Genomic DNA, 16,031 nt, shown 5'->3' on the forward strand with positions numbered 1-16,031 from the left:
ATTTCAATTTGGGCTGCAAACCAATTCTGTAGTAAGGCATCTGCCTCACAGAACAATGTCCAGGAAGTTCTAAGATCCTGCAAGCAGAAAAGATGACCATCAGGAAGAGCATTCTACAATAGATACATTTCAATTTGGGCTGCACATTGATTCTGTAGTAAAACTTCTGCCTCACAGCACAAGGTCCAGGATTTAGTCTTAACCTTCAGTTACTGTGTGGGGTCTGCATAGGTTTTCTGACAGTACTCCCATTTCTTCCCCTTCTAAATAGCACAATGGATAACTGCCTACATTAAACTGCTTATATGAAGAATAATCAAAATTATCAACAATAATTTTGTTGCTCACCCATCAATGAACACAACTCACTGAATTCCTGGGATCCTGCAACAGTGGCGAAAAAGAGGCACTTCCCACCACAATATTACCTGATTTCACCATTTACTATGGTTGGGGGTGGGGTTTTACCTCCACTTGTCTGTTGACAACAATTCCACTGGCTTCATTTTCCAGCTCCTAGTGATAACAAGGTCAATACATTTTTTTTTTAAATGAAAGCATTTGCAATCCAGTATACACCGTAACACTACATACTTGTAAGAAACACACAATCATAAGAGTTAAATTATTATTATACAGTGACATCTTTAAAATGCTTCAGTTTTATGAAATCAAGCGTCTTAATTTCCCTAAACAAATATATCAACTGAAGATGAAGTACTAATGAAGGGAATACCATATAAACTGAAAAAAGTAGTAGTGATACTTTGTTCCAATTATTCTACTATTGTAAATTGTACAGAGATTACATGAAAATTCAGCAGCTTAACCTGTTCTTAATTTATGTGAAGTTCTCAGCATTGCTCATCTGTGTTTCTTGAATTGTTTAGCAATGCAGATATAATGCTGAAGCAGCAAAACTGTATCAGTACTGTAGCAAAGAACTGAGAACATATCAGATAATAACCTACGTTGAAGTCCGATCGAGAGGCTTGTATATCCAACATCTGCATGATTAGACGATACCAGTGGTCAAAGACCTAAAAGTCATTTAGCCAGACAACTGACAGAAACTGTATATCCCCATCATGAGTGTAGTGATTAAAAAAAGCTCCTGCATGATGATATCACCATGCAAAATACAAAATGTTTCATTACTAAAATGTGAAAGACTCATCTGAGGATTAGAAATCAGTTACAATGTCATCTGGAAACAACAAACCAAAAGATTCTCCAGTAGACGAGCTCAAACCATGTGGCAGTGACGACATCAGCTCTGTAATCTCCATTATACTCTCACTTTCTGTCATTACTGGGTCACATCCAAGCAGTTCTATTGTTACAAAAGAAAAAAAGAGAGAAAGGAACAAGCACAAACATACTTGAGTGTCATGAAACAGTGAATTTACAGACAATAATTTCAAGTAAAGTTTACAATTCCAAAATTTCTACTTAGACCAAAGAGCAAGTCTTATTTTTAATCCTCCTCTTCATCCCTGCATGGTGACCATCATGGCTTTTGCTGTGATCAACTACAGGTGTGTCCATCAGCCAGACAGGCACTGTTTGCAAAGCTCTCTCTTTCTTTTTGAAGCCACAGTCACTTCCCATTTGCAGACCCCATTAAGTGACCTACTGGGTGGGTGTGCAATGGGTACACTGTGAAAGCACTTGCTTTCACAGCTGATGTTCAAACAGGAAGAACTACCCCTCCAATAAACAAAGTGATGCCTGTAGTCAGGCTTTTCAACTCCAGTGGGGATTGACACATCAGCACACTATATGTATATGTATATGTGCATATATATATATATATATATATATATAGAGAGAGAGAGAGAGAGATGCAACTAGCAGTAGTCATGATTTCTTTCCATTACTGGTTGCTCCAGCACCCAGGACACGCCTGAATAATAATCAGGTCTCCTTCACTTAACTCCAGAGAGACAGACTAGAATGAAATCTCACATCCCTGACCTCTCAAAAACTTCTCTTAACCACACAAAATAACTGCAATCAATGGCATATAAAGGGGTAACTCAATGTCTGATCCACTTTTTTTGAAAAAAAAAAAAAATCACTAAGTGAGAATGAACATACTGCAAACAAGAATGACAATCATATTTTTATAGTCTTCATACTGTGAACTATAAAAGATGCAACAGTGTTAAGATTGTTAAAATGCTAAAGTTAACAAAAGGGCAGTTTACATGAAAGAAGGTCCTCTGCAATGGTAGGCTATGATTTCTTCTTGTAATAATTTCAACTAGGCACAATTTTTGGAATCTTTTAATCTCACAGTTGGGAATGTGTGCCGCCTTCTGGCATGAGATGATATGATGCATCAAGGCCAGGAGCCAATACACTAAGCAACAATGTCTATAGCAAACATGTCTACATTGAAAGCATTCACTCACCTGATTGTGTGACAAATGACAGTCATTTTCCAACAGCTGCTTAATCAATTAGTAATAAAGATACAATTAACTGTCTACTTTTATATACTTGTATTTCACTTAATTATGCTAGTTAATCAGGTTAGTCCCATTAGGCCAGCAGCCTCATTTTAGCTAAAACTTGAGGTGGTATATTTATACTGTCAGGGAACCAGAAAACTTCCTCTAAGCTTTTCAGTAAGTGCAGTGGAATCTTTTCCATCAACCTAAGCTACCGCCAACTTAGGCAGATGGGACCTTGATTTAATGTCTTATCTGAAAGATGGTTAGGGTTAGTCACAGCCAGCATCTCCTTACATGGAAAACACAAAAAGTGGTCTCTCTTCATGAATCTGTGTAACTTCTTTAAGCAGAATCCACTGGCAGTCGGTGCAGAGCATTTGAAGTTCTTTCTCCCCTGCATTCCACCAATGGGAAGAGAAAAGCAGGGAGGTGAGCGGGTTAGTTTAAGAACGGCAGTGAGACCATTTTTTATTTTTTTTTTTATTTTAATTTTTTCTATTCTGCCTCAATGCCAGCTGATTATCAGGCACCTCTCAACCTAATGACCCATTTGTTCTATTAACACCAATGGCAAGGGTCGACAGAAAGAATCCATCATTTAGGTAGCCATCAGGGATGATTTGCATTTTTTTTCAGTTCTAATAGGGTGCATGGGATGTGAAATGGGCTGGCAGTCAGTCACTCATTTCCTCAATGTTTGCATGTCAGCAAACAATCCTACTGACCTGGACCACGGCAGGCAGCTTTCCTAATATCCACCACAGAAATCATACCACAACCATGTGCTCCCTAAGTGTGGATATTTCTCCTTCCCATATAGACAGGCAAGCATGCCACAACACTTCACTCCTCTTTCTTCCTTGCCTGGCTCTTTCAGTGTCATGGCCGCTGATCAAATTCTAGATGCTTGGGTTGCAGTCATGGTTCTATCCCTCTGCGCCCCAAAACTAGGTTTCTAAGACCACTTTCTGTTGAAACCATGAGTGAATGAAAACAGCAAACTCTTGTGAAAGACCAATTAAGGCTTGCAGCTCAGCAATCCTATGAAAAGAGGAAAAGCTACCATGAAAAGCATCTCCAACAGTTAAAACTCACAGCCTCCTTAAGAAACAGCTGATCTGACTAGGCAAGCTTGTCAATTATGATGTCCAAGTTACAAGAAATAAATGGGTTCTTAAAAGGCAAATTCCTGGACGGGCTTATTCTGGGCCACTTTCTTACTGTCCACAATGTCACAATGTACAGATGTGCTGAACATAGGTACCTCATCTGCTGAATAACTTATACCATATTCAAACATGTCTAATTTATGTCACAATAATTCACAAGCTAACAAAGTAGTAGTTCAAGATTCCTCTTCACTAGACAGTTTTATATACATATACATACACATTTTATATATACATCTATATTATATACACACATGCACAGAGAGAGAGAGTATGTGTATGTATAATATATATATATATATATATATATATATATATATATATATATATATATATACACACACATACACACAGAGAGAGAGAGAGAGAGAATGAGAGACAGGCAGAGATTTTGTGGCAGAAACCTTCAATTCTTGGACTACTCTCTTATCTATAATACCCTCTTCCACGGCAAATTCTAAAAAGGTATCTATCTTGCTTTTAAAGTTATTAGTGGAATCTATCGCCATTTTTATTATAAAACCTTCCATCCATAATCTCTCAGGGCTTCACTTTTATAATACAAACTATTCCACATTACTGCACTAGCCTTAGCATCTGCTTTGCTGTGTTTTTATTTTTACATTAAGTTTTTAGAGAACCTCTTTCATTCTTTGATAAATTATCATATTTAAATCGAACATAAGTCTCTCAGAACTGCTTTTTCAAAAGTTGTCACTGTACTATAGTAAAGGGGGCCAGGGGAAAAAGTATATTTTTAAAACAAAAACTACTAGATGCATCTTGTTCTGCATCACCCAAAGTTCCATCCTTAAAATTATTTAACATTGAGCTTACAACAAAAAGATTTTACATCAATGGCCAGCAGAAATTCAGACAATATAAAAGAAGATAAAAACCCATGCCTTCATTCAATATCTTTAGCTCAGAGAAAGATAAAGTATAATTAGACATGTTGTTTTCAAAGGTTTACCATCAAAATGTTGCACGCACAATGCCAGACAATGCAAATGCAAACACCATCCTGCGACTGTTGAAAATGTAGAACACCAATGTTCCGAACGGCAAAATCTCGCCCCTTTTTTTGACCCATGTTAGCACTTGTTTTAGGTGCAGAGCAGTCGGAAATGTTGATGCCCAGTGTTTTTATGGCATTGTGAAACATTAGCATTATGGGATTCGGTTAACGGTGTCGAGCACTGTGCGCTCGACATTTTGATGGTAAACCTTTTTCAAAATATTCAGCATCGGAAACTATGTTTTATTCATTAACTGTTGGTATAAATTCATCATTTTCCACTTATCTGAGTATTTCCTGCCACCTTACCACTTTTTTGTAAAAAGAATGCTGTTTTGCCCCCAGAAACTTTAGTCTTCTTGCTACTAGGTGAATAAGTCTCACTATCATAGTCTGTATCAGTGCCTGAAGAAAGGTCATCTGTTGCATAATTCTCAGATGAATTCACTGCCTTTAGAATGGACTTGGGACAGGAGTGGCCATCTCTATTCCTCTTATGTTTTCCTTTTGGTGTGTCCCCACGTTATCATGAGCAAAACGTACAGTTTTTTCCCTTTTTGTCAACACAAAACTATTTTCTTTATAATCTTTCAACTGTCAACTTTATTATTACTTTCTCTAACATCATGTTTTCCATCTTCCTTTTCAGTAATAGGTATAGCCTTGCTTTTTCTCTCCTTTTCTATTTCTCACTAAATATCTTCTAATAACTTTTGCAGAATACCCTATTTCTAAAAACTTAACTTTAAAAACATGAAGTTCTTTCAATAAAACCTCATCAAGTATCATAAGCCTAGTAACTTTAATCATTTGTCCTACTGCAATACATTTTTTAAATGGCATAGAAGTGTACTTGTATATTCCAAATGCAATTTACTAGAAACATCCTTCTAGGCCAGTGATGTAAAAAAAAAAAGAAGTTATTTACTTACCATCACATTCCATCTGTGTTGTCCATTTTCATTCTTTCTCAACACTCACATGGGTTTGGATCCGATCCTCGGATCTGACTTGGCCATTACTTCAGCTCATGGCCACCTAAAAGCTCTTGAGCACCTCCCCACCCACAATGCACCAACCCCTAACATGCCTCACATCTTGTTTGCTAGACGACAAAGTAATAAATATTAATACAATATTCCTGACAGAAGAAGCCATTATCTGGAGCTCAACATAAGGCACAGTTGTGTCCTTATAAACTCTCAATCTTCCAGAAGTCCATAATGACAAAGGATGGGGGTTGGTGGGCAGGGATTTGAGGAAGAATGAAAATGGACAACAGAGACGGAATGTTATAGTAAGTACATATCTTCTTTATCTAATGTTGTCAATTTTCACTCTATCCTCAGCATATGGGACAGAGTCCCCAGCTACTTAAAATTCCTGTGTGGACTCTAAAGAAGGATATTCCTGATAACAGTTGATCCAAAGGCTGCTCTTCCCCTTGAGACCAGATCCAATTTGTAATGAGTAATAAAAGTATGAGGATTAGCCAAGTTACTACACATATGTTGTCCATGGAAGGCTTAGCAAGAAACACTGAAGAAGTGGCTATGGACCTAGTCAAATGGGCTTTTAAAGGTTTTGGGTAAGGAGAGACCCAACTTGTTGTATTACAAATGAAGTACACTCTGTCAGTCATCTGGCTAAAGTCACTTTGACTGATTTTCCTAACTTACAATCTGCAAAGGCCAGGAATAACTGGGTCTATATTAGAACATTTAAGTTTCAAAACTTCGAATGTTCTAATATCGACCCCTATTCAGCAAAAGCTGAAAATATCGAAGAAACAGAAAACCAAATTTTTTCCTAGGGAAAGAATTATGTTGTCCGTTTCTGTTGCTTCGGTATTTTCAGCACTGTGGTGGAAAGTTAAGGGTCGGGTTCAGGTAAGTGTGCGATTGAGTGCTGGTTAGGTATGTGTGCGATTGTGTGGACGTGAGGGTTAGGGCAGGTTAGGTGAGTTAGGGTTAGGGCGCTGGTTAGGTGAGTTAGGGTTAGTGCACGGGTTAGGTATGTGTGCGATTGTGTGGACGTGAGGGTTTGATGAGTTAGGGTTAGGGTGCGAGTGAGGTGAGTGTGTGATAGTGACGGACCTTAGGGTTAAGGTTTGGGTTAAGGTAAGTGGATAGTTAGTGGTGTGTGTATAGTTTAGTGTAGGGTTAGGTGTAAGTGTGTGGATTGCTGTTTGTTTGGTGTGCTTGTGTTGTGTGTTTTGGAACAGCACATTTTTTCCCTAGGAAAAAATTTGCTGTTCTGTATGTTCGATGTTTTCAGCTTTCTCTGAATACGGGTCAATATTAGAGCATTCAAAGTTTTGAAACTTCGATGTTCTAATATAGACTCAAATAATTGATCTGTTTTTCTAATATATTTAATCTGTGTAGGTAAAAATGTAATTGTCTATGGACATCCAATAAATGAAGCATATATTACCCTCATTTGCAAATTTAGCAAAGACGACTGGTAAGTTAATGGACTGATTAATACTGGATTCTGACACCACCTTGGGAAGAACAGAGGCGTTTGCACGTAATGTTATTCTGTCTTTATGAAAAATAAAATAGGGTGGTTTAGAAGACAATGTTTGAAATTCTACAAGCAGAGGTAACGGCCACAAGAAAGACAGTTTTCCAGGTCAGGAATTTAAGATCACCTTTAGCTGCTGGTTCAAAGGGAGAATGAGAATGAATTGAGGCCTGTAGCACCAAATTTAAATCCCACTGTGGAGGAGGATCTTTATATGGTGGTATTAGTAGGAGAGTACCTATCAAAAAGGCTTTACAAAGCTTAGATGAAGCCAAGGAATTCTCCAATCCAATATAAAAACTTGAAATTGCTGCTAATTGAACTTTGATTGTTGAGGATCTAACTCCCTCATTAAAAACTGCTGCAAAAAATTCAAGAACATTTGGTACAGGGGCTGAAAATGGATCAATATGTTTCTGCTATGCCCAAAAATTGAACCTTTTTTATTTACTTTTATAAAGTTTTCTTGTAGAGGCCTTATGGGAAGACAAAAGTATTGTGTGGAAAGGGGGAAGACAGCATCGGTTGTCTGGCTATTAAGAGAATTAGAGAAACCACATTGTTAGCTTGAGGTTTGAGATATCGGGATGAATCATGCCTGTTAGGTGAGAGAGGAGATCTGGAATCGGGTCCAGAATCTAAGATGGGTAAAGTAGATGAGGCCAAAAGAAGGGGAACCAAATCGGTCAAGGCCAGGAGGGTGCAATGAAGATTACTTTGTTCTTCAACTGGGCAGCTTTCTATAGGAGTATGAGAATTAGGGGAGTTGGGGGGTAGGCATATAGTAGACCAGGGGGACAATTGTGGTGCAGAGCATTCCTCGGTGATTCCTCTGGTGGAGGGGTAGGGCAAAGCTGCTGCTGCACTTGTTATTTAGGAGGGATGAAAAGAGATCACAGCAAGGCTGGCCCCAATGATGGAAAATCATATCTGCCACTGTCCTGTTGAGAAACCACTCATGAGGTAGAAGAATGGACCTGCTCAGTTTGTCTGCTATCACTTTGGACTTCCCCGGAATGTGCGTTGTTATCAGAAAGCAGTTGGAGGAATCGCCCATTGCCACACTCTGAGGACTTCTTGACACAATGGGTAAGACCTGGTTCCTCCTCGTTTGTTAATGTACCAAACTACTGGCATACTGTCTGCCTGGATCGCAATGGTCTTGGAATGCCTGCAATGCTAAGAGCACTGCTCTCATTTCTAAAACATTGACATGCATGTTGGCCTGTTCAGGGGACCAAGTGCCTTACACAGTTTTCCCCAGAACATGCCCCACCCCCTAGCCAATCTAGGAAGTATCCATGGTCACTACAGCCTTGGGCTGAGGGAGGATAAAAGGATGGCCTTGTAGACCCTGCACTGATTGAATTTACCGCTAAAGGTATCTCTTGCATGCCTGAGCAATTCTTACTTGTGCTGACATGCATTGATAAAGAACTGACCACTGAGCTGTTAGCGTCCACTGAAGAATTCTCATATGAAATCTTGCTACAGGAACTATAATGGACACTGACATTGACCCTAAGGCTTGTAGGATCAAATCAGTTGAAACTGTGGTACTGCAAGTTACTTTCCTGACCTGGAACCTGATGATCTGCACTCTTGAGACAGTAAGAGAAGCTGTCACTGATACCATGCTGAATATTGCTCAATTCCAGCATTTGAGCTGGTTGTAAATCAGACTTTTTGTAGTTTATGGTTATTTCCAGTTGTGAATACGTCCAGAGTACCTGGTTCCTTGCTTTTATTAGTAGATACTTGGTAAGGGTGGTAATGAGCCAGTCGTCCAAGCATGAAAACACTTGGAATCCCTGCTGCCACAAGTAAGCTGCTACCACTGCCATGCATTTGGTGAACATTATGGGGGCTGTGGTGAGGCCAAAGGGCAGTCCTCTGAACTAATAGTCACTGTCTCACAGCCGGAAGCGTAAATACCTTCTGGATTGCCTGTTCATTTTTATGTGACAGTAAGCATCTTGAAGGTCTATCAAGCATATCAAGTCGTCCTTGCCCAGGAACGGCAGAATGGACTGAACAGTAACCATCTGAAACGTTGTATGTCACACTGACTTGTTTAAGTCACTGAGATCCAAAATTGGTCTCCAGTCCCCTGTTTTCTTTGACACTAAAAAGAATCTCGAGTAAGTTTCAGATTCTATCTGGTCTGGTGGGACCTCTTGGACGAAACTTTTCTCTAGCAGATTTTGTATTTCTAGTACTACTGCTATCCTCTGACTGGGTGGAACATCAGGAATTTTGCATACAATTGGAGGCAGAAGGGAAAAAAGAATTGTATAACCTCTGGACATAATCCTCTGCACCACAGTATTTTTTGTTATATCTAGCCAGGCTTTTTGGTACAGAGATAATCTACCCCCAATTGCCTCTAGAAAGGGACAACTGGGCCTCCTTTCAGGAGCGCTGACAGGGTCTCTATGGAGAAAGAATCTCTAGACCCTTAGTTCTGCAGGCCTCCTCTGCTGTGTGGGTGTTGTCCATTGGAGTTTCCACCTCTGCCCCTGGGTGAACTATCTCCATGTGGACCTTGGAAGGACCCTGGGACTTCCTGTATCACTTTTTTTGTCCACCTCATTGATTCCTAAAAAAAAATCTTTGAAGGACAGAAAAATATACGCCCACTGCAGACAAGTGTGTCTTTCACTTTGGGCCAAACAAAGAACTGCCGTCAAAGGGTACACTGATTAACAAGGACTTGAATGGCTCCACAAATTCACAGAATCACATCCAGGCATGCCTCCTGATGGAAATGCCTGAACCCACAGCCCTTGAGGCACCTTCAGCTGTGTGCGAGATAAGCCTCATGGATGAATTTGCAATAGGTTGAAGGTTAGCCAAATGTGAGGCCCCGGACGGTTGAGCCTCAGTAGTAGTGGTCCCTAAAAAGGACTTTGAAAGTTCCTTGACAAAGTCTCTCTGTAGTCAAGTGAAGTGTGCCAAGTAGTTCAGGGGCCTAAGGGCAAAAGTCGCTGAAGCATACACATGCTTCCCAAATCTGTTTAATGCCCTATACTCTCTGTTAGGGGGATAGACTGAGGAACTCTGTTCAGCTAGTTCCTTCTTGGTGGCCACTGCCATGACCACAGCATTTACGGGCAGTCTCTTATTCCAAAACTCCTTCCCAACACGTGGGGCCAGAATCCGATCTAGCCTCTTAGGGACTGGCTCATCTGAGTCAACCTCCTTCCATGCCTCCCTAGATATCAAGTTAATGAGCTCATCAGCAAGCAAAGGTACCCAGGAGTAGACGGACCAGCTCCAAAAGCTTCCAGGAATACTATTTCCTCCAGTGAAGGGTTGTCAGAGGACCAATGACTTCTCTACTTAAGGATTTCAAGGATGTCTCCGAATAAGATGTCTTCAGGAGGTGGTCTTGGGGACCATTCTTCTAAATCAGTATGCTCAGTGATTGACTCATGATGGGAGTCCAAGTGCCTCCTCTTGTACTTCCTCTTCCTAGGGAATTCCTCAGTGGGATGCCCCAGTGAAGTATCAGAAGAGATCGTAATGCTCTGCTGGGTGTACTGCAGACTTTGAGCTGGCTGTCCCTGTGGCACAGAATGATACAGGGCTCAAGACACAGAGACATCTGGGATCCAGATGGAAGATCCGAAGGAGGAGGGACTGTCCATTCTGCCAGAGCCAAAAGCACTCTCTTCATTACCTTGAAGGCAAATCGTTCTGGGGATAAGGAAGATAATGGATCCAAGAAGCCAGGCTTCTGACTCATTGCCTCTCTCTGCCCCAAAAGCAATCTCCCCGAAGTGGAAGATGGAGCCAAGCTGTCCAAGGCAGAGGCTCCAAGGAGCAGAGACGGCTCCAAAAAAAATCAGAGTTGACTCCAGCACCTCGGATCCGATAGGGGAGATTCTGCTCTGAGTCTCATTCTGATCCAAAAATGTTAGAGCCGGTGTACTCAGGAAGTGCTTCTGATCTGAAGATAGAAGAACCTTTAGATCCAAGCCAGATGGAGATGGATGGTACAGATCCTGGAGCTCTGAAACAATCAGTCAGATCAGAGGAGGAGTCGCCACAGGCAGTGTGGTGGAAGGACAGGCTTCCTGATGCAAGGAGGTAGGAGCCAGGAGAACACCTACCTGAATCTGCACCTAGAAGAATCTCCTCATCATTCTGTCCACATCTTCTCTGGTCAAACTTCTGGCAGAACAAGTTGAGGTTAGAGAACGTGACTTGGAACAGTGCCTTTCCAATAAAGGGGAAGGTACTCTTGAAGGAATTGGATCCAAGGAAGGAGAGTACTTTGACCTAGGCAAAATTATCAGATCCAAAGGAGTAGGCTCTGAGGGTCTTTTGGTTGGATCGGACTTCAGATCAAACTTGAGTTTTTTCTTAAGCGACTCCAAAGAGGGAGTTGATGATGCAGAAGGTTTTGGAGACTGGGTCAAACCTCCTTAATTTTAGGTTTGGGGGATTGAGCCTCACAAACAGCTTCACCAAAAGAGGAAGGAAGTAAGCCTTTCAAAATCAGTTTATTGTTCCTGTCAGCTACTGCTCATGGGTTAAAGTTTATTGACAAATTGAACAATCAACTTGAAGGTAATCCAGACCTAAACAGTATACACACAGGTTAAGGGCATCTGATAAGAACAATTTGTGCCCACACTTTTGGCACTTTTTAAAAATGGAAGGTGGTTTATCAGACACAGTTGAAAAGATTATCAGTAAGGAAAGTTTATATATATATATATATATATATATATATATATATATATATATACATACATGCACACACACAAGTGTAATGGGAAGGAGAAAGCTTAGTAGCAAAAAATAATATATATATATATATATATATATATATATATATATATATATATATATATATATAGCCTGGCTCTTTTGATGAATAACCTTATAATGTTTGCTGCCATTTTAGCAAATATGTATTTATCTATTAATATTTTTGACAAGAAATGTTTGACTAGCAAGAGATCACTTTCAGCAGAGGCACAGAATAAAGAAGCCACAAAAGTTACATCATCAATTATAACACATACAGAATGTAAAAAAAAGAAGTTATGTACTCACTATAACATTCCATCTGTGTTATCTATTTTCATTCTTCTTCATCTCTTGGGTTCAGATCAAATCCGTTGGATCTGACTTGGCCATTGTTAAAGCTTGTGGCAACCAAATCTCTCAAGCATCTCCCTTACCCACAATGCACCTTCCTAGAATACATCAGATCGTGTTTGTTGCTCATTAGAGAGTAAAATATGAAAGAGGTTAGTAGAGAAGCCATAACTAGAAGTCACATATAAAAAACAAGTATACATGGATCTTACACACTCATTTCTCCAGAGGTTTTTGGATGGGGGTTGGTGGGAGGGGAGGTGATGAAGAATGAAAATGGACAAAACAGATGGAACATTCATTCTATCCTCAGCTATTTGTACAGAGTCCCTAGCTACCCGTTTCCAGGGAGTACACTACTAAGCACCATAGAACAAAATGATGCCCTGCCTCTGGAGACCAGATCCAACTTATAATGAATGACAAAGGTAAGGGGAGTAGCCCAAGTTACTGCTGCACACACATCATCCATGGACATTCTTGACTGAATAACTGTGGAAGTCGCCACGGATCTAGTGGAGTATGCTTTCAAGGAATGTAGAAGAGCAATGGTAAGTTTAGTATAAACAAAGGAATTGCAATGTGTCAACCACTTTGATAATGTAATCATAGAAACTAGTTTTCCCAACGTTGGTTTAGAAAATGAGAGGAAGAATTGTTCAGCTTTTCTGATTTTCTTGGTCCTATGGAAATAAAAGAGTAAACCCCATCCTATGGACATCCAGTAAATGCAAGATATATTTTCCCTTTGCTGGTAAACTTAGGAAAGAGCAGAAGTAAGCTAATGGCTTGATTAATATTAGATTCTGACATTAATAGAAAGGAAGGATTAGTACATAAGGTCACTATCTCTGTGGAAAATTAAGTATGGAAGTTTAGAGAATAATGCTTGGATCTTGGAAATTTTTCTTGTAGAAGTAATGGCAACCAAGAAAACTGTCTTCCATGTAAGATAGCTAAGGCCACATGTAGTTGCTGGTTCAACAGGGGATTGTGTGAGAGACTGCAGCCTCATATTTAAATCCCATGGTGGGGAGGTAGGAAGGTAGGATCTTTAAAAGGAGGCCTTAGGAGGAGAGTATCCTTTAGGAAGCCCTTGCTCAACTTGTGAGAAATTATGGAGGAGCCATTAAATTCAATGAGGTAATTGGAAATTGTTGCCAGTTGCACTTTAATGAACCATTTAGAAACAAGAGCACTAGAAAATCCAAAATGTAAGTGATAGGGGCTGAAAAAAGGCCAGAGTTGTGCTGTTGTGTCCAAATAAGAAACCTTTTCCATTTACTGGAATATATTTTTCTTATTGAAGGTTTACTGGAAGATAAAACTGTATGGTGAACAGGGGAAGAGAGCATGGATTATCTGGTTATTAATTGAATTGGAGAAGTCAAGTAGTCAGCTTGAGGTTTGGTATATCTAGATGCGTCATACTGTTGGGCGAGACAGGAGGTCTGGAGTTAGATCTAGGTTCTACAGAGGTAAGGGCAGAGGAAGAGAAACTGAATTTGTTGAGGCCAATAGGGTGCAATGAGGAGATTACTGTGCTCTTCAACCTGGCAGCTTTCTGCAGAAATTTTGGAATCAATGGAATCGGTGGATAAGTAAAGAGAGGACCGAAGGGGGGCAATCATGGAATAGAACATCCTTGGTGACTTCCCTGTGGAGGAATTAGGGCAAAGCAGCTGCAGCACTTGTTGTTTTGGGGAGAAGCAGAGAGGTCACAGCAAGGCTGGCCCCACTGATGGAAAATCTTGTCCATCACCAGTTGGTTGAGGGACCATTTATGAGGAAGAAGAATGCACATGCTCAGTTTCTTTGCTATCACTTTGGATTTTCCTGGAATGTGCATTGCTAATAAAAAGCGGTTGGAAAAGTTTGCCCACTGCCACATCCTGAGAGCTTTTTGACACAATGGGTAGGATTTGGTTCCCCCTTGTTTGCTGATGACCATACAACTGACACGTCTGAACAGCAATTGTCCTACAGGGGTGAGCATCTTGAAATGCCTACGATGCTAAGAGCACCACTCTCATCAACAGAACATTTATGTGCAAATTGGCCTCCTCAGGGGGGACCAAGTGCCCTGGACTGTCTTTCCTAGAAAATGGCCCCCACCTTATTTGAGAAGCATCCATGGTCACCATGGCCTTGGGCTGTTGGGGAATGAAAGAATGGCCTTTAAGTATTTGGTTGGATTGAATCTACCAACTCAGATCTTTCTTGCACATCTGGGTAATTCTTATCTGGTATGACATTGGTTGATAAAGGATAGACCACTGAGCAGCTAGCATCCACTGTAGGATCCTCATGTAAAACCTGGCTAGTGGAAATAAAGTTATTGCTGCAGCCATCAAGCCTAGAGTCCGAAGAACTCGACGGACTGAAATTGAGGTGCTCATTATAGTCTTTCTGACTTGTGACCTTATTGTTTGTATTCTATGTGGTGGAAGAGAAGCGATGGGAGATTTTCTATTGAGAAGTGCTCCTATAAACTCCAATATCTGAGATGGCTGTAGTTATGATTTGTTGTAGTTTACGGTTATCCCCAGAAGAGTGCAAGTCTGGAGAACCCGATCTCTTGTGCATATGAGCTGATGCCTGGCCGAAGGGGAAATGAGCCAGTCACCCAAGCAGAGAAACACCCAGAATCCCTGCAGTCTGAGGTAAGCTTTTACTACTGTCATGCACTTGGTGAACACCCTAAGAGCTGTGGTAAGTCCAAAGGGCAGTACTCTGAATTGGTAATGACTGGCTCCCAACCAAAAGTGTAGGAACTTTATGGATTGCCTGTCCATTTTTATATGACAATAAGAGTCCTGAAAAATCTACAGAGCACATCCAGTCATCCTTGCCCAGAAGAGACAGAATGCATTGAAACGTGAGCATCCAGAACTTGGTACACTGACATGATTTGTTTAAATTGGTGAGATCCAAAATTGGTCTCCAGGCCCACTTTCTTTGTCACTAAAAAAAACCTCGAGTAAGTTCCAGATCCTATTTGGTCTGGTGGGACTTCTTGGATGATTTTTTTTCTAGCAGCTTTTGAATTTGGAATGCTGCTTGATCCCTCTGACTGGGTGAAACATTGGGGATTTTTCATGGAATTGGGAGGTGGAAGGGGAAAAGGGTAGTAGGTAGCCTATGGAAATAATACTCTGCACCAAAGTGTCTTTTGTTAAGTCTAATCAGGCTCTCTGGTGCAGGAATAAATGCCCCCCAACTGCCTCAACAGGTGGACAATTGGGCCTCTGTTCAGGAACACTGATAGGGTTTGTCAAAATAAGATTCTTGCAAACCCTGGCTTTGAGGGCCACTTTGCCATATGGACATCGTCATCCATTAAAGTTCCCTCCTCTGCACCTGGGGGAACCTCCTCCATGTGAGTCTTGGAAAGGACCTTGAAACCTTTGGAACAATATCTTTTGGCTATTGCGATGATTCCTGGAATAGGATCTTTGGGGACCCGAAAAATGGACCCTCGTAGCAGACAAGATCTTTCCATCCTTCTCACACTTGGACAGCATTTCTTTACGTTAGGGCCAAACAGTGTAGTTCTCTCAAAAGGAGCATTGACGAAAGTGGACTTAAATGGCTCTGCAAACTCACACAAGCACATACGGGCATGTCTCCTCATAAAAATGCCTGAACCCGCTGCTCTTGAGGTTCCTTCTGCTATGCTGGAAATTAACCTCTTAGAAGAATTGGATACAGACTGTTGGGTTGCCTACTGAGAAGTTACAGAAG

General features: G+C 40.7%; 1 protein-coding gene across 2 annotated transcripts in view; it reads right to left on the reverse strand.

Moving 5' to 3' along the window:
• Window positions 1-614: 614 nt before the first annotated feature.
• Window positions 615-16,031, reverse strand: part of LOC122811674 (zinc finger CCCH domain-containing protein 10-like) — a 3,783,075-nt gene continuing 3,767,658 nt past the window's right edge. For both annotated transcript variants that reach the window (XM_044083671.1, XM_044083670.1), the window contains one exon: window positions 615-1,333. In XM_044083671.1, coding sequence (XP_043939606.1) covers window positions 1,185-1,333 — 149 coding nt within the window. In that variant the 3' untranslated portion in view covers window positions 615-1,184. The remainder of the gene's footprint in view (window positions 1,334-16,031) is intronic.

Source organism: Protopterus annectens, chromosome 9.part0, assembly GCF_019279795.1.
Source record: "Protopterus annectens isolate FY-2018-M chromosome 9.part0, PAN1.0, whole genome shotgun sequence".
Lineage (NCBI taxonomy): Eukaryota > Metazoa > Chordata > Ceratodontiformes > Protopteridae > Protopterus > Protopterus annectens.